We start from the raw sequence: 21,097 nt of genomic DNA, 5'->3' as shown, positions 1-21,097 counted from the left end.
CAGATGTGATCAAAGAGTATATAACGGATGGTTATCGCTACCAGAAGAAGCCGATGAAACGTAAAAAGGAACAAAAATATTTCTGATTATTTAACGTAAGAATAGGCAACATATTATTTAATGATTGTGATACAATATATATTAAAAAAATAATTTTTCTCAAGATTTGTTGTATTTTAAAATAGGTCTGTCTGGTCCACTGTAAAGTAAAGTACTAAAAAGTGACGTGATTTCTTCGTTTCTGAAGAGGGCGTCAGTATTTTATACAGTTTATGGCACAAACAGAAAATAACGATTTTGTTTGTGTCTTTCCAAAAAAGATAATTTGCGCTCAAACATGAAATCACTTAATCCAAGTGCAGAGGGAACAATTTCATTAGAGCAAAACCGGAAGTATGAATGGGTTTATCACACTATATTCATCTTTGTTATGATCCAGTTCATTTGCTTATGTTTTTGTTATCATATTAATATGAATTTTCTAACAATATTATTTTCTATAATTCTGAAAATAATCATATCACAGCAGTTAATGGAGCTGCGTTCAGGTTTGGAAATCGATTAGTGTTGTGGAATAGAAATGGGATTGCCAAAAAGTGTGGAGATTTATTATTCCAATGATCTATGCCCGTCACCATAGATTGGACCAGGGTATTTGCCTAATAATAACCCTCAGAAGCCTTTAAAGCCTCTTAATAGTGTGTATTATTATTAAGTTCATTGTGATTGTTTAAAACAGATATCATTTAAGTTTACAAAGTTTTAGCAGTCTGTGTTCATGCTGCTTCACTTAAATTTTATTTTGAAAACTATATATATTTTTTTTTTTCAACTATTTCTTGATGTCATCTTGTGTTCACAAGTTTGATACTGGACGTTTTGTAAATTACATTTAGAGGTGAACTTTTTGCACTGGCCACTAGATGTAGGCCTAGCAATAGTCAAATAGGCTACATCTTAGATTGCCTAATAAGTTAGTATACTGACAGTCTACAGGCTTTAACTGCTTATCTTTATGTGTTAAATATTAGTCTTGAAAGGCTGTTAAAAACTATATATGTGTGTGATGTGTCTTATGTACTAACAGGGTTGGGAAGGTTACTTTACAAATGTATTCCCATATAATTACTAATTACATGTTAAAAAATGTAGTCAGTAACTACTCCAAGTATCACAATATTAAAGTAATGTAACTTGATTACTTTCCGTTATTTTTGGATTACCTCAACACCAAAATGCAAATAAAGATGAGAAAAGAAATGTTAATAAGAAGTATTGATGCAAGTGTATTCTACAAGACAACAGAACAATGGAAAAAGAAAATGGAAACCTGTGTATCCTCTGATCTGTGTATTTTTAAAGAAAAACAGATGTATTTTAAAACTGTAATCTGCCAAATAATCCCTATTTTTACTAAATATAACTAATTTGATTACATCTTTTTTCTGTAACTGTGTTTTTACATTTTTTGTATCCTGATTACATAATTTAGTTACATGTAATCTGTAACTCTGTGTATCACTGTGTGAGCTCAAAAAACAAACAAACTGTCACATAACAACTGCAGCTGATCATGAATCAGGGGGCCCCAAGCCTAGGTCTGTTAGAAGTGACAGCATCTCCAGTTGGAGAGTGAAAGATTACAGTCAACAACAGAAATAACCTGATTCTCTATTAATTTATATTAAATGTTATTGTAAAGGTGGTTGTTTTCTGGGAGGAGCAGGGGCCACTTACAAGTCTGTGCCCAGGGGACAATTGTCACATAATCCATCAGTGAACATCATTAAAAAGTTATGAACATTCGTGTCCTCATTTGAAAACAAGGTTTGCGTATCCATGTGCTACAGGCACAGAGGACAGTGGAAGCAACATTGCTCTATGAATTAACATAATAAACATATTCACCCATATTTTTTGGTTAGATTTATAATCACATGCTACAAAACTCACCTCTGCTATATGTAAGAATCTAAATATGTGTGCATAAATCAGACCAGGACAGCACTGACCTGGAGAAGGATTTTTTCATTTCGTGTTTCATGTACAACTTTACCCTGAAGCTTTACATTTTGATTTCAGAGAGACACTTGAAAAATCTCATAAAGAACCAAATTAACTTTAAATGTTAAAAATGAATTTGTGTCTTAGGCTATAACTAGTGATTGCTTGTGCCTGTCTGTGACATGTCTTTCTGTTATTAAACAGCCTACAGATTAGATAAAAAACATTAATTATACGGTGTCATCAGAGACCTTAATAATAAGACTAGTGCAGTGCAGGACATTATTGTAAGTACCACCGTTTTTCATTGAAGACAGTGGGAATTTAATGATACTGCACACAGCATTATATGTGTTAACACATATTAAAGGCTGTGTGGTGGTGCAGGTGTTTGGATTGATGGAAATGATTGAGCAAGCCTGTCCACAAACCATCCATGAGAGCTCCAGAGCTAAGTGCCTCAACAAGTTCTCAAGCACCAGCCACATTAGTTACTTATTTCTTACTAATTCATGTCTAAGCATGTGAATAAAGTTGTTTTTCTGTGTGAACTTCTGTCTGAACTTGTTTGTTTGCATGGCCCTGAGTCAGTGTCTTCTGTGAACACAATAAAAGACAATGAAGACATTTAAAAAGATAATTATATGTCCAAATCAAATTACATGGTTTTCATAAATTACTTGTTGCATTGAAAGTGAACTGTTCCACAGACACACACAAGGATTAGAAAGAGACGGCTTCTGCTTTATCCTCGATATTACTGATTGATAAGTGGATTACTTGATAGAACTCCATAGAAGACAATTCAAAATAAAATTTCATTTTCTTCTCTAGAGCCTAATAAGGAACTGGAACCATCATCTGATTAATATAGCAGAGAAATATGAAACAAATAGTTGTTGCATGCAGACAGCACACACTGTGAAATCTAAAAATAACTACTTATTTAAGAGCATCATTATTTAGAGTGGAGGGAGTGCAAGTGTAAAAAGGTGTCCGTCTGGAGGAATATGCAGCTTTTGAATGGGAGATTTGGAAGGTACACAAATAGGTCAGCACAGTAGAACTTATTGAAGTCAATGTAAGAACATTCAAATACAAAATGAATTTAAAATAACTTATTATACAATTATTTAATAGGAATGTTGAATGAGAATGAAGCACATGTGAATATTTTACTCTCAGTGACTTTAACAACCTCTGACAACATTCCAGTTTGTAGCCAGTAAAACAAATTAATAAGGCTCTTTTTTTCTATTAATCAGCCTGAGAGTGCAGTTTTTTGTCTAAAAGTCTAAAACCACTGCTTCATTAATCATTTAACAACTAGCTTCCGCAATCTCTGCCTATCTTCACCTAAGGGCAAAGGTCAAGGTGTGTGGAACTATAATAAGCAAAAAGAAGCAGCATGCTCGGTCAGCACATGCACAGCGGCATATGAATATGTCTATGGTCTACCACACATCATAAATTGTGCATGAGTCCTTATTTGTGGCTAAACCATCACAACACACTCCTGAATGTTTGCCAAAAAAGCACAGGGGGAGTCAACTCAAGCTTAAGAACCAAATTTTATTAAATGAATGTTACACAGCACTTACAATCACTTTCCAGCCTTTTACCACATTTGTGTAGATTTAAAAAAGGTGCAAAACACCAGATAAAGACCCAATAATACAGACAGATCTTGAGATTAAGAGCCCTTTAGGCTGGCTAGTAGCTAAAGAAATCCTAACCTTAAGTAAGTATACCTAAGTATAAGAAGTTACTGAGGATTTAAAGTTATTCTGATAGCACAATTCCAGTATCAAAATAAATACCACAGATAAGGAAGAGTGTCACACAAGATGTTAGTAACCGTGTCTACTAATCTTTGATTGCAATTACATTATAAAACAGCACAGTGAGTTGATTGATTTATTCTTCAAGTGACTTAATAAATTTATCATACGCAGGCTGATCCATGAGGCCATCAAGTTCTTCAGGCTTTTCAATGGTCATCTTGATTAGCCACCCTGAAAAATAAAAGTTGATATTTTCTCTTGAACAGCTTGTGAAGATTATTTTGGTGTGGCGACTCTACTGGGAGAAATTCCTGGAAATGACAACAACAAATGGAAACTGGAAAAGAACAAGAGTGAAGAGTGATGCTTACCCTCTCCATAGCAGGCTTTATTCACAAGTCCAGGATTCTCTGCCAGCTGTGTGTTGATTTCAGTCACTTCCCCTGTCAGTGGTGAGTATAGCTCACTGGCAGCCTTTACGCTTTCCAAGGCACCAAACTCCTCTACAACACACACACACAACTGACAGATGTCACACACTGCTGGATCTCATTTTAACATATATATATTTCTTTAAATGTGCAGTGTGTTCCAGGCCCTCACCCATTTGTTCAAGTCTTTGGCCAACTTCAGGGAGTCCACAGTATACCACATCACCTAATGCTTCCTAAAATGACAGAACAAACTGCATGAATATAACCTACATTAACTATTATAGTAAAGTGAGTAAAAACAATAAAATATTTTAAGTGTAATTCTGTATTTAAAATAATTTTGGAATCAAACCCATGGCCACTGCAGCAAGGACTCAGCCTTGGTATGTGGGGCGCCAGCTCTTCCAGCTGAGCTACCAGGCACCCCCAATTCTGTATTTTAAAGAACAAGGCTGCCTATACTCTATATTTGGTACTGTCAAACAAATCCCACGAAAAGAGCAAAACCAACTATGCAGCTGTCCGTGGCTCTCAACCCCAAGCCCATTCAAACCTACTGAAGATGTTAATCTTTAAAAACGGGTCATAAATATACATAATATTCTCTCTTCTTTTTCTTCCAAGCAATAATATTATTTAGACTACTAAAATACTACTCAAACAGGAGTAAATAACACATTTGCTGGGGACTATTTTTAGGGCTGGATTAATAGACATTTGCACAGCAGCAGGATAATGTATGTGTGATTGATTAAAATAAACAACAGGAATACGATATTTCTGGCTTCAGCTCCACAGAGAATACTTGTTAGTACCATACATTCATTGTTGGTTTTTGTCTTTTTTATGGAATTTGTAGCAATTAGAAAAATACAGAATTTGACCAGACTACGTGACAAATCACATTCATTCAAAAATCACTTTACTTTTTTTACTGTTATAGTACAGTGCTACAGATTATGTCAGTATTGTATGTTAAATTAATCATATAGTGCAACTAATCGCAGTCAGCCTGATCAATACTTTGGAAGCAGAGACATGAAAAACCTTCTCCTGCCCATTTATACACAATAAACTGGAACAGCTGAACAGTGACGAATGAAGACATTGCATCTGATCTTAAAATAAGAGTGTTTATATTGGCACTGACTGGATACATTGTCCTAGGCCATCAGAAATGAGTGTACTATTAAGAACTTAAGTTCCTTTATTACCTATATATTTTGGGCTAATTTACAATGCAGGTAAAACTGACTATTTAGATGTAATATGCATTATATGAGATTGTGTCCATATACAGTATCAACTAAATGAAACTCAAATGTGGTGGCTAGCACAATATCCTTCACTGAGGGATACAAAGTGATAGATAGTCTCTATTCCTATTTTCACAGCATGTAGGGAAGTAAGCTAATGCCTGGACCTCAAATGAATGAATATAGAAATGTTTGTGTGTGTATTTTCACCTGTAGGAAGTGTGCTTTGATTAATCCTACACATATTTACCTGAACCACTGTGCCTGTGCACAGCATGTCTCATTTACTGCTCCTAAAAAAACACTTATAGTCAAAGTGTTTCTTTACTGGAGGAAACTGCCTTATGTATACATACGTAAAAACAAGCTTAAAAAATTTGCAAATAAAATGAACTTATTAAGGGAAATAATCTACCAGCACACAGGCAGTAGTATTAGAGAAAGCGCTGCGTCTTGGAGCTCTGTTAAACTGTTTCCAGCATAAATGCAGTATGTGTAAAGTCCTAAAGCAATGCCAATTTGCCTTTTGGCCTCTTAATGAAACCTTAAACTGTCTTATGTCTAAAAATCCTTTGAACTTACAAATTAAGCCACTTTAGACTGGAGCTTTTTATAGAAAGCAGAGGGACATTGACTTCATCCTTAATTGTTATTATAATTTAAAAACAAACCAATGTGCATACACATGGTCAGAGGTTTGCTCAAAGTTCAAATTCCCAAGTACAATATTAGTGCAAATTGATAAAGCCCACACTTTGCTCAGAAATAATCACATCCACAGTTTATGAGGATTTCCTTTTGAATGCAGTGGTGATATGAGAGGTTAATGAATATAAACAGAGGCAATAAAAACACTGCAAAAGGGATGTGTCAGTCAGATAATCTGAACCGCTGAGAATATCAGAGACGTGAGCAGCAAACCCAGACAACAATGCTTGACAATGCAATTCATTTCTGTCATCTTAGAAACAACAGCCAACCCAGCAGACAGAGTTTCTCCTCCATGTTGTCACATCACCATCTTGCCTCACATTCAGCTACAATCCTGGAGGTAGCACTTTTGACCGGTCAGCAGCAGAGATAAAATCCTTTGAACTTTTGATTTCAGCGGCTGTGTGGCAAACCTGTCACTGCTCAACACATGAAAACAGGGCAGCATTCAAATCCCATTCAAAACTTTGAACGTCTATAGGTAAAGCAAGCGCGTGCCCTTGAGATTTTCTGCACACCACTGCAGTTTGGGTAATAATCAATTGTCTCAAACAAGTCGTAAAACAGTAAATTAGTTTGTTACAGTACAGTTGCTGCAGGTGAGGACAAAGTGCAGTGCTGAACTGCACATTGCAGATATTAGCATATCACTATTTTTAGCCAGCAATCAGTAAACCTCTGAACAAAGTGTGTCACAAATCAATGATTAGTAAAAGAAGAGAGACCCAACAACCTACCTGAGCATAATTGCTGATACCGACTGTGCCAATTCCACCTTCCACTTGCACCCACTCATGCTTATCTGTGAACTTTAGTGCTGCAGAGAGAACAAAGAACAGATGAATCAGTATGAACCGTGATAGAAGACTGCTATGATGAATATATAGAGGGAAGCCCACCAGTGTCAAAGGACAGGGACACCTAACTGTACTATGGACTAAATCTGAACAGTAGTTTGTAATGCCACACTACGCTCCCCAGAAATAAAATATCAGTAATTCACTGGCTGCAATGAGACATCCTCAAAAACAGGCATGTCAGAACCCGTGAGTCAGATCTGCAATTAAAACAAGAATTAGAGCCTTTTTTGTCCAAGCTCATGCTGTCATCTTTACAATTCCCCGAGGGAAGAACCACAATGCCTTAACAATTCCCAGTGTTGGCATCAGACCATGCAGAAAAATACAGGTTTGAACCAGATTGTGAACTGTGGGAGATGCTGATGCATGGCAGGAGAGAGCAGAGTCAGTCCTGAGAGCTGAATATTCCTGCTGTAAAAAAAAAAAAAAGGGCTGTTGTCCCCCTAAACATTAAACAAGGTGAGAGAGCCTTGAAAAGCTTCAGCATGTCAGAGTTGTGTCTATGAGGAGGGAATAGTAAAGGGAAGCCACAACTATGAGGAAATAATCTAAATGTTGACATTTTCAAACCACCTTAACATGAATTTCAACGCTCCACATCGATTTGTGGCACATATCCAGGGTCTGTGCTGATTTTTTTTGGTGTAATAAGTAACTACTTGGTGCACGAGACATGGGTAATTTGTTGTTTACGGTCATTCATTAACGTCACAATTTGGAGCTCGTGGGTTCTCCAATGAGATCAAATAAGGGGAGAAATAAAGCCTTGTTGTACACTTTATCCAACATTACATGTGGCTGCTGTCTTCCTAAAGTTTTGGTACTGAAGTCAGCCACCTCCAAGTTAAACTTTTAGCTGTCGCACTCCTCCGCTCCGCTGTGGGAAAGTGACACAAAACTGCGTGAGTTGTTTTTTTTTTTTTTTTCCTTCTTTCGCCCATTGCACACAGGAATGTGTGAGCAAGCCCGCATGAGGTCTGCAACATTACCGCTCCGTTTCGGGGCAGCCGTGTTTACATGTTGTTGTTGGGTTTTGTTGTTTTGTTTTCTTTATTACCTGTGGACAGGGCCGAGGTCGTGTTCAGTGCCCGCGGAGAGCCGCTCCTCCACAGCAGCCGAGTCGCCGAAAGCTGCGCTGCTGACGAGAGCTGAGGCAGTCTGGGGGAAAAGTTTGCGGAGAGGCACCGCAGCGCCGCTCTCATCGCCATCTTCACTCTGTGTGTGTCGACTCTTTAATCGAGTGCACATTACACTTGACCGCGGGGGCGCGCACCATCCCACTGTTCGCGGGCTCGCGCCGGGGGGTGGGGGGGTCAGTTAAAGAGTGCGGTGGTTTCTGACAGCTGCTGTAAAAAATAAAGACTAACTTTTGACGTTGTTAATCATAAATAATAATGTTAAAAATACACATACAACAATACATACAGTCAAAATTTGACTTGAGTAAAAGTCTTAGCAAAAAAAAAAGTGCTGAGTAACAAAAGTAAAATGATTTTTAACGCTGAAAGGTCCCTTTTTAGACTCATTTATTATAGATTTTATATTATTGGAATATTATTAATGATGCATTACCATGTAGGGGGCATGCTTATGTCGTGGCTGGTCCAGCTAATTTAAGGTATTTTATATACTGTTTGGTACTTTATTTTGCATCAACAAATCATTTTATAAGATGATGTATGTTTTGCATGTAAAGTCCAAATGTGTCAATCATCCAGTAACTGTAGCTGTCGGATAAATGTAGGGGAGTGTTAGCAGAGGTGCGTGCTTAAAAAATAATTACGTAGGAATACAAACACAGTAGGAACTTTATTGCCACACGCTCATTGGCATTCACACGCACATAGGTCAACACCCAGCACATCTCATTGGCTGTTATCACTGTTCATCATTCACTCCCTGAATTAAGTTTGCCTTTGTGACAAAACAAATGTAGTTCCACAAATTGGGAGCACACTTTTCATGTTAACAGGGACTCCTACTGCAATTTAATACATTTATAAGCAAAGGGTTATAAGAACAATATATGACAGGTCATTTTTTTTGTCTGTGTGTCTGTACTAAACTGTTACATAAAAAGTATCCAGGTCACATTTTGCCACAGTATCATTGTAATTGTATTGTATGTACAAGGCACAGATCTCATCAGGAAAAGTTTTTAAAACTATTCAAACTGGTTTTATAATCTTATTTAACAATTTGTGTTTTTAGGTAAAGCAGTGCTTAGCAGTATTTTTATATTAACATTGGAAATGACAAAGCCATGGAGGATTATACGTTTTTTTTGCTCAGCTCATCTATTTAGTCTGGGACCCTTACTCTGTACGAGCTCATGAAATGAATCTGTGCTCATTTACATTTTGGTCCTCTTCCTCTGATTGCAACCGTGGAATCTTTTCCTCCAGTCAGCCAGAAACTAAAGTGCTGTTTTTTAGTACAATTCAGAGGTAATATACTTTGAATAAAAAACCTTTTCTTTCTACTTCCTGCAACTTCTTGAAAGCCTCTGTGCTACTCAGGGACAGTCTTATGAGGACATCTGGCACATCAATGCAGGTGAGGATTATGGCTTAAAGCTGGTGGCTCTGATACTGTAAAATGAGATCTGATTACACACTGAGCTTCGATGAAAGAGTCACGGTGGATATCACTTGATGCTGCAAGTCTTCCTTCAAAATCTCAAACGCCTTGAGGACCTAAAGACTGCCGTGGTGGCCTGCAGCCTCATAGCCAAAGAGATCATCAGCTACCAAGCTATGAGCTTTGCAGCCTGTCTGCATCTGCAGGAGGAGCCAGCATAAATCAGGGTGGAGGTCTTCTCTGCAGAGATTGTTACAGAGCCACCAACAGCAAGAGAATTAACAGCAAGAGCTCTATAAACTGGCCATGTGGATGAAGACACCGATGTACAAATACAAAGGCAGCATCTGGAGCTTGCCATATATTTAGTTATGACATTGTTTATTTCTGTAGTTACACATTTCCTGTGTAACATAATTAATAGATATGTGGACATTTTAAAAAGTGCTTTTAACAGTTGATCCTCTACAACTGCACTGGGAGCCAATGAAGTGATAGAAGTACTGTAGTAATATTTTAAAGTTTGCATGTGTGCAGTGACACACACACACACACACTTGGAAATGTTTAGTGCAGGAGGTGTTGTTACAGCCTTATCCATATTTCTAACTTTTGTCCAGTTGTCCATGTGTTTTTTGTGGCTGTGTTTATGTGAGTGTGTGCTCTGAGCCTGTAAAGTAAGATCATTGAGATCTCCATCTTATTGACTTTTCTCCTGTTTTTGCTTTATCCTAGGGACCAAGGTTTAGTGAATGTTTGTTTCACCTCCATTAGTAAGCACTTTTTGGGGAGATCACAATTAATGTTCTGATTTGGGTTTGGTGGCCAGGTTAGGAAAAACCTTTTCATGTGTTAAGTTACTCTTTTAATGAATCACAATAGCAAAAGTAATTGTTGCCTCTTGGTGATATCTAATCTGTCTGTAGTGGAGTTAAGGGGCTGCAAACACTTTCCTTTTCATGAAACTTGTGAAAGCTCTTCACAATACATTGAATTTCATTCTGTAAACAAACACAAACATCACAAGAGAAGGAACAATAGAATAGAGTAGATTCATATGCGCTTTATTCAGACGAACCCATGTTCAAACTTTTGGGCAGAGGAATTTGTGGAGTCCATTTTGAAAGTCTCAGACAAGGAATACAAGCAAACCTGGTAAAACAGATGACTATACAAAGGACACTTAAAATATTACAAATGCTTGAGCTTTGTTATTATGTGGTGTATGTATTTTGTAGCCAGAATCAAGTACTCTTTGAAGTATCTCAAAGTATATTCAGTGTTTCATCCAGGTCTGCACACAACAGCAGATCACACATGATTTCCTGACCAAATACCATCCATTTACTATATGGATGACAAAACCGATTAAAAATGTCCCCTTTCATTCAAACAAGAAGGACAAATGCTAATGTGATCGCAAAAGTGTAAGAAATACAAAAGCAAAAAAAAAGAAAAAGAAAATCATTCTTCATTGTTAACCCTGTAACTGAGACAAGATGAGTTCCCTTAAAGACAGCAAGGATCAAACGGACTAACATTGATAATACACAAAACCCGCGGGCTCCACTGATGACCACAGTGACTGACTCCTGCACAGATCTGACAGCAGTAGAGGTCAGAGGTCATGTCATTAGACGGAAGTGCCCTCTGTAGGCGCTGGTGTCTTATTGTCGTCAGGCTTCATGGCAGGAAACAGCAACACCTCCTGTGAAAGAACCAAAACGGTCAGCTGAGGGTTTTTTTCTCTCTTACAGCATGAACCTATGAGGCCTGACAGATGTTGGCAGCACACAGTGCAAGGAATTGACTTTCTTGACGATGTTATCTCATTAGTCCATTTTTCTTTGCATTTCTTTAATCATGTGTTCTTCTGTTGTATTTCCGCCCAAAGGTTGTGAGAGGACCAGGTAGTCAAACAGTACACAATCAGGAACAAGTCAGTTCTGTTTCAATTATTTAGCTGCAGCTTTGTAGTTATACAATACATTTACATCATGTACCTGAAGGAAATATTAAACAGTTTGAAAATGTTTGGAAGACAATAGCAAACCTATGTTGTCATTTAGGTATAAGGACTTAATGCATTGATTATTAGTGCTTAGTGCATTATGATTCATGTGACAGCTTTACCTTGATGTTGTTGGAGTTAGTGAGGAACATGGTGAGACGGTCAATGCCCATCCCCCAGCCGGCAGTAGGTGGCAGTCCGTATTCCAGTGCTGTGCAGAAGGTCTCATCAATGAACATGGCTTCATCGTCACCCTCAGCTTTGGCCTGAAAAAGATGCAAGTCAAATTATTAATATGTACTAATATACATGATCACATTGCATCAGAAAGGAGCATGAAGCTTTAGAAAATGGGAGAAGGTACAAGGTAAACAATAGTTTAGACTTGTATACACACCATGGCTTGCTGCTCAAAAAGCTCCCTCTGTCTAATCGGATCGTTCAACTCAGTGTAAGCATTGCAGACTTCCTTCTTCATCACAAAGAGCTCAAAACGCTCTGTTAGGCCTTTCTGTGATCTGTGCCTGTAACAATAAGGCAAGTGTCAGTGTGAACCCTGAGTATTGCATTTTTAAATGACGTATATGAGGCTGAAATGAGGCGTCTCTCACCATTTTGCTAAGGGACTCATGATTTGAGGGTGATCACAGATGAATGTGGGGTTGATACAGGTGACCTCAAGGAAATCTCCAACCAACTGTAGGGAAACAAAAGTGATTGGTAAATAAATAGAGAGAAAGCAATGAACTGTACAACAGATGTTGATGTTCATCAATACAGCACCTTGTCAAGGAGGCGGGCAGTGGTTCTCGGTGGAGGGCATTCAACTCCTTTCTGTGCACACAGCTCGTCAAAGAATTTACGTGTCTCTGTGGACAAAAGCATGAAAGAGAAATTAGAAATGAAATTTTTTTACTAACATAAACATAAATCTGTGAAAGAAACAGATGGAGAAAGAGGCAATGTGGTTTATTTAAATAGGGATTAAAAGGGTTTAAAACATCTCCTCTAAGAAAAAAAGAAAAGAAAGGAGGACAAAGATTTTCAGATCCACACCATCACTGTCGTAGCTGTCAGTCGGAGGGAATTTGACACCCATAATCTTCTCCAGGTCGTGTGTCATGCTCACTCTTCTGAATGGTGGAGTGAAGTCAATCTCATAGGCCTGTCCCTCCGGACCATCAGGGTGATAAGTCACCTTGTATCCTCCAGTAATGTGCTTCACCATTCCTGAAACAAAGAGGAGAGGACCCACTGAGTTAAGGAGCGCAGTTTTCCTATTTGTCCACTTTTCCTGCACATCCACAGTGTGTGAGAAGTGACAAAACTGAGAAGATACTGAGAGGAAATGGAGATCTGGAATATTTATATTTGAAAATAAATTCCTGTTGTGATAATGCCACCCTCGATGACACAAATACAAAAGAATATGTTACATGTTCACAGTGTTTCTAACTGTCGGAGGCCAACCAGCTCATTACCAGTCCCTCTCTGGCTTCATATTTGATTTATTGTTAGGATGTCTGCAGTTCCCTCTTACAAGGGTGTGAACAGTTTTGCTCTTGTTGCATCTCATATTGAAACCACAACATGCTGCAAAAAGGTTGAGGTTTGAGGTTCCTTCTGACAAAGGTTGAGTTTTTTGCACAACGAGAGAAGTTTGAGGGCGGGGACAGGAATGCCACCTGACAAGGTCGCTCACCTGATGGCATGCTCCACACTGGATAGAAATCTTTGGTGAATAATTTAGGCGTGACAGTTTACAGGGTAGGGCTGTCAGTTTCCTTTGATAAACTGGATGTTTGCTACAAATAACTCTACCAAGACTTCCAAAAGCTTTAAGCTAATCACTGCTGGTCTTTTTTTTATATTGGTAAGTTAGTTGGCTTTCCATTAACTATTTCTTAGCAAATCAAAAATTTTATTTTTAAGGTTAAAATGATTTTCTTCCACCACGATACTGCCTATCGAGTTGGACAGTCAAATCCCTGACAGGTGAAGAAGCAACAACCACCACTCAACCATATCACTGACTGTGTGTTTCACTTACCTGAGAGTAGTTTCTCTGTGATCTCCATCAAGTCATGGTAATCTGCATATGCCATGTAGAATTCACAGGTGGTGAACTCTGGATTATGAGTAAGATCGATGCCTTCATTCCTGAACTGACGACCAATCTCATACACTCTGTCCATTCCACCAACCACAAGCATCTGTGGGAAAGATACGATGTACAGTGTAAATGTTTAGACATTTGAGAAATGTAACAATAAAAAAAGTCTCTGTATTTCTGCACAAAATATTCACAGGCACAATATCAAATTGATAACAGATTTACTAAAATATTCCCCCAGATTACTGGGATGGATTGCTCTTCAAAGTAATGGATTACCTTGTGGTAGAGCTCAGGTGCGATCCTCATGTACAGGTTCATATCCAGCTCATTGTGGTATGTAACAAATGGACGGGCCACTGCTCCCCCAGGAATAATGTTCATCATTGGTGTCTCAATCTGAAGTAACAAGCACGATTCAGCAAAGCGAGTTCACACAGACAAATTTTATAAAGTTATTTGGGGCTTTTTGCAGTGACAGGACAGGGGGACACACAGTAAAGGGCCACAGGTTGGATTCAAACCCGAGGCCGCTGCTGCAAGGACTCTACCAAGTGAGCTACAAGGGCACTGCAGGGCATTTTAACTATCTCAGTTGTGGGACAAATACACACAATATTAGAGAGAGCTTCTTTTATAAAATCCATATTATAAATTAGTGTAAACAAAACTAAAGACTTTAATTTGCTGTGTGACATGGTCAACTTGGATGTCTCAATACACTACAGACAACAATTTTTACTGTACCTCCAAAAATCCCAGCTGGTCCAGGAAGCTGCGCAGGTATGTGATGATTTTGGAGCGAGTTATAAACTTCTGCCTTACGTAGTCATTCAGAATCAGATCCAAATAGCGTTGGCGGAATCGTGTTTCCTTTGAGAGAAAGATAGCACGGTGGTGAGAACAAATGCTTCTACATTGGTTATTGCTGTTGTTGTGACATGTGTTGTTGTCCTCAACTCATTTAGTGATAAGCAGAAGACTTCTGAACTGATGTCAAAATCACTTCTGTAAGATTCTTCTTTCTTGGGTAACAAAAAAACAAGAATCATGTCTCCTCATCTGAGAGGACATTTTCTGAAAAGACCACAACTCAGGCGATGTTGCATCAGATAAACAGGAATATTCCGGTCAGACTTATACTTTTATGTGATCAAACTTTCTCACAGTGGACTTGTCACAGCAGAGTGTATCCTGTTACATTAATTATGGCTCAATTCCATTTTAGGCGTGCCAGTAAGCCACGCAAGCATGGCAGCATGTAGATTAGAGGATACACTGACAATGTCACTGTCACTGGACTACACTCACTCCTCCTTCAGTAGAACAGTCATCATGTGCCATCATGTGTTCAGTGAGGGAAAGAACTGAAAGCACTGCACAGCACCAACAGGCCATTATTATGCATCAGTATTAGGCCAACATTAATGTTATTTATTAAGCCTGTGTTTACCGTGGAATAATCCTCAAGGTATGTATAATTTTTTGCTGTCACTACCATATAGTTTATCCCAATTTAAACAGAGCTCAGTCTCAAATGCATGTCTTTTACACTGCAAATGTTTAAGAAAAACTGCCCTGAATACATCGCATATAGTGAGACTAGGCTTGGGTGGTAGAAACATAGGTATACATATACGGTATTTAGAAATCTGGTGGATCAATCATATCGGCTCTTTAGAGCATTTTTCTGTGAGCTCCCTTTGGACTTGAGTGGGTATGTTTGCTCAAAAGATGCTCTGTACTTTGTCTCGTAATGTTAGTGAGTCTATCCATTTTTAATTCTAGCTTTCTTTTCGCTATCTACTTTTCTCTCTTTTTTTCCCCTTTCTCCGACATACTTATTACTCTGACTGTCTCTTATTTTCTTTGCCCTGTGTCACACAAGCTGTGTGTGTCTCACTCACTGAGTTGAGTCGCAATCACATACTATTAAGGGTCGCACTGTATAGATGTGATTGTTTGAGTAGTGCCATGTGAGATGATTCTGTGCCGCTAAACCAATGCTGTAAAGGCTGGAAAATATGTGCTGGTTAAAATAGAAATGCTCCAGCATGCAACAATGACTTCTATGACCAGCAGCTCACCTTTTACACTTAGTTTGCTTTTTACACAAACACCGTCACACAGCGTATACCCCAGTGACATGTCAGGAAGGTATGAAAAACAAATACTGAGACATAAGAACTAGTGCTTTTACTTTCTGTTTTCTAATGACATGTTGTAAATGTGGCTCCTCTCATTAACTTCAAGTGCCTAGTCATGGTTGGCATTACCTTGTCTTTGAGGCCAAAGTGGAGGTGGGGCAACATGTGCAAACATGGTGATAGTAGGGTCAACTCAATGGGAATGATGCTCAACTCCCCTTTTTTGGTCTTCCCTGGGTTACCACGGACACCAATGATATCACCTCTGCGGAGTTTGTTGTTGATGGCAATAAATTCCTCCTCAGACTTGTAGTTCCTGACAGAGTAAAAGAAGATACACAGAAATTAACAAATTGTCGGAGTATACTTCACAATACAAAAATGTTGTATAATGCAAGTAAGTTACATCAACCACCGCAATTATGTTGGAAATGTGGGTTTGTGGCCAACTAAGGTGTCTTCGAAGTTGATGTTGAGTGTACTGACCCTTCAGCTGTCAAAGTAGAGTAAAGCAGACAAATACAAATGATGTGTTAGACCTATATGTAGTCATTCTATACCTTGAATTCGCCATAACTTGCAACTTGACGCCTTCACCTCGAAGGTCGTAGAAAAGCAGCTTGGCACCAGAAGCCCGCTTGGCGTGGACACGGCCTGCCAATAACACATTGAGTTTAACAAGGAATCTACTGCTGGATTACAATGTACACACAAAACAGAAAATCAGATTGAGATTCTAAATATATTCCTGGTACCTGACACATTGAGGACAACGTCAGTCAGCTGGTCTCCAGGCTGCAGATTATTGTATTTCTCGATGAACTCTGTGAGGGACAGGTCTATATGATACTTGTGTGGATACGGGTCCTCTGCTGTGCCCTTCAGCTCCTGGATGGCCTGGGTGCGGATCTTGAAGTATTGCTATGTTAAAGGGAAACAAATGATTGTATTTATACAAAAACAGATACAAATATTAAGAGAATAATAAGTAATTACTAAGGTATAATAACCATAGAAGAATCTCACATTTGGGTCAAGCGTCTCCTCATCCAACGCATTCTGCGCTCCCTGGTCATTAGTTTCCTTCTTTTGCTCCACCTGTTCTTTGACCTTGGCTTCTTTCTCAGCCGCCTTCTTCTCTGCTTTCATTCGTCTCTTCAGCTCACTGATAAGAAACAAAAAGGGAAGCGAACATGAGTCATAGGTGAGATATTGAAGTTTGAACTGAAATTCAATAAATGTTTAAAACAGTTTAACAAAAACTTACCACATCGTACAAAAAAATAAAAACAAAGCCACGACACAATCTACTAATAACAGAGATGCACAGCAATCAACCATGCAGAAAGGGGGAGGGGACCACATTTGCTCTGATGACAAAAGGTTGGTTGTTTTTCTCACTGGAATGGAAAAGCCACCAACCTTTTGTCACCTCTCCAACGATTCCCGTAAATTTGAGCTGGGGCTGCAGCTGTACAAGGGGGTGCGCATTTTAACCACTGTCCCCTGACCCCAAAGGCTTGGCACAGGTGCTGCCTGGCTGCCCTGACCAGACACAGCATGCTGAGCTACCACAGTCAGCGAACACACCTGAGAAAATAAACATATATATATATATACAAAGAGAGTGTACCGCATATATAGCAATGGCTGTCAGACCCTCGCCTGAGGACAATAAATGAATAATAAAAAAAGGAACCATGGTGAACTCGTTGAGAATTTCATATCAGAGAAATCTAGATCCACTTTTACTTTTGTTTAGCAAAGGGTGTGTCACAGACAACGCCATCGTTAAACACAGAAATACATATCGTTAACTTATCGCTTTCAAGTAAAGAAAGTCAAGGCGAACGAAGGACAACGCCGGTAACTTTATTTAAGAATTGTTTTGACGCTTTCATGCGCCTAAAATAATAACAAAATGCTCTGCTACAGTAAAATGCCACAATTAAATGTATACCACACGTTAACAGTAGCGAACATCTGACATAAAGCACACGGTTACAGGATCAACGTGAGGAAGACATTTCATTGGGTGTATTTTGGATGGTGTAGTTTTACTGATTAGTAGAACGCACTGTGGCTATCGGCTTCAGCTCCCTTTCAGGACTACAACTACCAGAATACACAAACGAACTGAATCCTGGGATATGAAGTTAGTTCTATATGCGGTCTGTCTCCATATGGAACCCTCGCTCTGCCACCATCCTCCGACCGGACGCTACGTGCAGCAAAGCCAACGTAAAAACGCTCGTAACTGCTGAAACAACAGATTGTTCGTGGGGGATAACGGTGCTTACGGGCCAGAGAGAGGCTGCAATGCGGCGGAAGAAAAGAATAAGCTCACTTTTTGCTGAGTTTCCCGTCGTCCGCCGCTGTCACGTCAGCCATGTTGTAGATGCTGCGCGCTCGGAAAGATCAACGCAAGCACACGCGCCGCAAAAACGCGAGAAGTTGGTGGTGCGTTTGGGTGGCGCTCGGAAATCAGTACACCGGAAGTTGAGGAGAAGAGTTACTTCGCTTAATTTACCAACAGCGGGTTCTGAGTGACAACTGCAACATTTATCAGCAACGTGTAACCCAGGCAACAGTGATGGAGGGTTCAGAGCTTAATTTGAGAAACAACACGTGTGAGAGCAGAATTGACTATTTAATACTGTCTACTGGTGGAGACTAGAAGCGGACATTTTCACTCTTGCCGTTAATGCAACGTGCCCTTTTTATAGTAGAGGGGGAGAAACATGAAGTGATCGTCCTGATGGTGGCACTATAGGAGAGGTCAGATGGTCACTAAATCCCTACTCCATCCCCAAGGACAATGAGTCATTACATTCACAGAATTATAGCTATTATTATTATTAGCTTTTGACAAAACTAGAAATAGTATGTGATGACACTCTTATGAATGATAATTTATGAGGTGGGCTATCAATGTATTCAAATAAAGACCTTCATTTCTATGTAAGACACAACTTTAAATTTTTTGAACACTAGCACTTTACTTTTATGTGTCTTTATTTTACATAGATTGCCCTAAAACTCACATACAATATATTATTTTTTATATTTTATATATATATATTACAGATATTTTTTAAGCAATTCACCTAAAGGCTTAAGTCTGGGTCAAATACCAAATGGGTTTTCAAAATCACACATGAAAATGTAAGGCTACTTATTTAACACAAGAAATAAATTGAAATATTTAAATAACAGAAATGTTAAAAACAGATACTGTAGCCTACAGTGGGTTGTATATCAGGATATACAGGACTAGGGAGTCAGAGGTGCATGTTGTCATGTAGCTGTTGGCGTAATTGTCATCATTTGTCTAAATTAAAATGAAATAAGAACTCATAGGCGTAACATTTAAAGTATATATGTTTAATACAGATAGCAGCAAGTTTACAGAAATTTAATTGCAAGAGAATAAAAAAGTCCCAACAAAAGCCAAATATGTAGAGAGGTTTCCCCCCCCAAGGGTGGTTATCTGACAGTTGTTCACATGGTTAGAACCAAAAAGGCAAAATGTCCCCCTTGCTATTTCCAGGGCCAAAAATTGTCTGTTTACTAGCAGAGTGGTTCACTTTTGTTAGGAGTGAAGAGACTTAATGTTACAGAAGTGTAAGCAACGGCGTATGGGAAATAATGTCAGACTCAGAATAAATTAGGGACAAATTACATTGTGCATAAATGTTTTTCAGAACTTGTAGTCCACATTGTTCCTAAATTACAGGACAAAACAAATATTCATTGACTTTTACTGGTCTGAATAAGAAGATGTGTGAAAATGATATGAACTAGTAACTCAGAGGCCCTGAGAGAAATCAGAAAGATTAGGAACCACTGCACCAGTAAACAGCAAGCCTGGATACAACGTAAACCTCTATATAAACCCTGCAGGCAGGAATGGAATAAAGAAGACTGACAAACAATTAGTGACCCTTGTCTCACCCCCCAAAAAAGTATCCATGTTTGAGATTGTTGAGAAGATACATTTGCATTTTAACTGACTAAAAGATTTTAAAAATCGGTTTAAGGCGGCACTCAAAGCATCAGAAAGTATTTAAACAAGCAACATAAATAACAGAAAAAACATCTACTTTGGTTTTCTATTTTGGAGAGGCTATTTAGAAAAATATATATTCAAAAACTAACAGATCTACATTTACAGTATATTAGCTGCATAGCAGTTTCAGAAAAAATTTGCCTGCATCTACGTTGTATAACATAAATGCAATGGATACTTCAGTACAAACAAGTTAAATGAGTGACAGAAATTGCACAATCAACCACAACCTCATTTATCTGGTCTCTGTTGTCGAGCATTTAAAGTACACTTAAAGTCTCATGGCTTAAAATATTCTAATTAATGAGGACTAATCATCACTGGCAGAACCAGCGGGGTATTAAACAGGCAACAACGGTAAAACATCAATCTGGTTGCTACTACAGCATCTTCTCAAGGCACGTGCACAATACCTACTAGTGTCTGAAATGACATTTTAAGAAAAATTTTGCAATTTAAACATCTGTGATAGACTCAGTTTGTTAATATTAAATTAACTGGTAATGTTAAAAGAAAACCACATCTTGTTCTATTGCAAGAAACAGAGAAAGAGTCTGTAGCGTCTTACGGAAATATGAGAACTTTTATCAACAATCCCCCATCTTTTTCATACAACTAGTAGTGACTGCATAATGAGTCACACGTTTATATATTTCTGATCTCCAGTTACATTGTAAATACACAAATGAGAAAACTGTAATTTCAAAAAAGTAATTACCTCCCCAGTATGTGTATAAAAGAACATTCTGCATCTAAGTGAGGCATTCACAGCCACACTGTATAATCACATTCAGCACTATATTCATAGTAAAAATACTGAAGTTTGTTGGTTCTGTTTTGAAGGATTTCTGATGTTGACAGTAAAAACTGTTTGGTGCCATTCTGCCCTGCTGCTAACTATTTGGTCAAAAAGTACTACAGGGTCAGCGGTCCACTTAGAAGCCTTGAACAAACACATGATATGTACATTAAGGTGTATATTATTACATCTACACCTTCCAAAATTACAAAAGAGCAACTGTGCACAGGAATGTACATGTTATTCATAGTGTACAAAGCATTTTACTATCGCATTTATCATCATCACAAGGTGCCAGTTACAGTATCAGAAGGGGTGTGTGTGTGTGT

General features: G+C 38.4%; 2 protein-coding genes across 4 annotated transcripts; both read right to left on the bottom strand.

The window, feature by feature from the left end:
- Positions 1-3,556: 3,556 nt before the first annotated feature.
- Positions 3,557-8,295, bottom strand: gcshb (glycine cleavage system protein H (aminomethyl carrier), b). Its single transcript, XM_035682167.1, has 5 exons — positions 8,107-8,295; positions 6,927-7,006; positions 4,392-4,455; positions 4,160-4,291; positions 3,557-4,019 (listed from the first exon to the last, which is right to left on the bottom strand). Exons 1-5 carry the CDS (start codon positions 8,255-8,257, stop codon positions 3,922-3,924), a joined length of 525 nt encoding a protein of 174 aa, XP_035538060.1. The 5' UTR covers positions 8,258-8,295; the 3' UTR covers positions 3,557-3,921.
- Positions 8,296-10,676: 2,381 nt separating this feature from the next.
- On the bottom strand, positions 10,677-18,367 carry kars1 (lysyl-tRNA synthetase 1). 3 transcript variants are annotated; one of them, XM_035682175.1, is made up of 15 exons: positions 18,248-18,333; positions 17,323-17,490; positions 16,927-17,065; positions 16,656-16,821; positions 16,461-16,554; positions 16,030-16,216; positions 14,501-14,626; positions 14,033-14,152; positions 13,691-13,853; positions 12,697-12,870; positions 12,424-12,509; positions 12,252-12,337; positions 12,038-12,164; positions 11,763-11,906; positions 10,677-11,337 (listed from the first exon to the last, which is right to left on the bottom strand). In XM_035682175.1, the coding sequence occupies exons 2-15, from the start codon at positions 17,460-17,462 to the stop codon at positions 11,263-11,265; spliced, it is 1,827 nt and encodes a 608-aa protein (XP_035538068.1). In that variant the 5' UTR covers positions 17,463-17,490; positions 18,248-18,333; the 3' UTR covers positions 10,677-11,262. The 3 variants fall into 3 exon arrangements, with proteins under 3 accessions (XP_035538068.1, XP_035538070.1, XP_035538069.1); XM_035682177.1 differs by lacking the exon at positions 17,323-17,490 and having other exon boundaries at positions 18,248-18,367; XM_035682176.1 differs by lacking the exons at positions 17,323-17,490; positions 18,248-18,333 and adding an exon at positions 17,168-17,187.
- Positions 18,368-21,097: the final 2,730 nt, after the last annotated feature.

Source organism: Morone saxatilis, unplaced genomic scaffold, assembly GCF_004916995.1.
Source record: "Morone saxatilis isolate NCDOM2014 unplaced genomic scaffold, NCSU_SB_2.0 Contig11, whole genome shotgun sequence".
Taxonomy (NCBI): Eukaryota; Metazoa; Chordata; class Actinopteri; family Moronidae; genus Morone; species Morone saxatilis.
This window is presented reverse-complemented; position numbering and strand designations above follow the sequence as displayed.

Bases quoted from the DNA above. Each gene is read 5' to 3' on its own strand.
- gcshb (XM_035682167.1), bottom strand. From the start codon at position 8,257: ATGGCGATGAGAGCGGCGCTGCGGTGCCTCTCCGCAAACTTTTCCCCC. The intron at 7,007-8,106 runs GTAATAAAGAAA...TTCTCTCTGCAG, and splicing joins GACCTCGGCCCTGTCCACAG to CACTAAAGTTCACAGATAAG. The intron at 4,020-4,159 runs GTAAGCATCACT...TTTATTTTTCAG, and splicing joins TAAAGCCTGCTATGGAGAGG to GGTGGCTAATCAAGATGACC.
- kars1 (XM_035682175.1), bottom strand. From the start codon at position 17,462: ATGCTGTGTCTGGTCAGGGCAGCCAGGCAGCACCTGTGCCAAGCCTTT. The intron at 13,854-14,032 runs GTAATCCATTAC...TCTTTCCCACAG, and splicing joins CACCTGAGCTCTACCACAAG to ATGCTTGTGGTTGGTGGAAT. The intron at 12,338-12,423 runs GTGCTGTATTGA...GTTTCCCTACAG, and splicing joins CTGCCCGCCTCCTTGACAAG to TTGGTTGGAGATTTCCTTGA.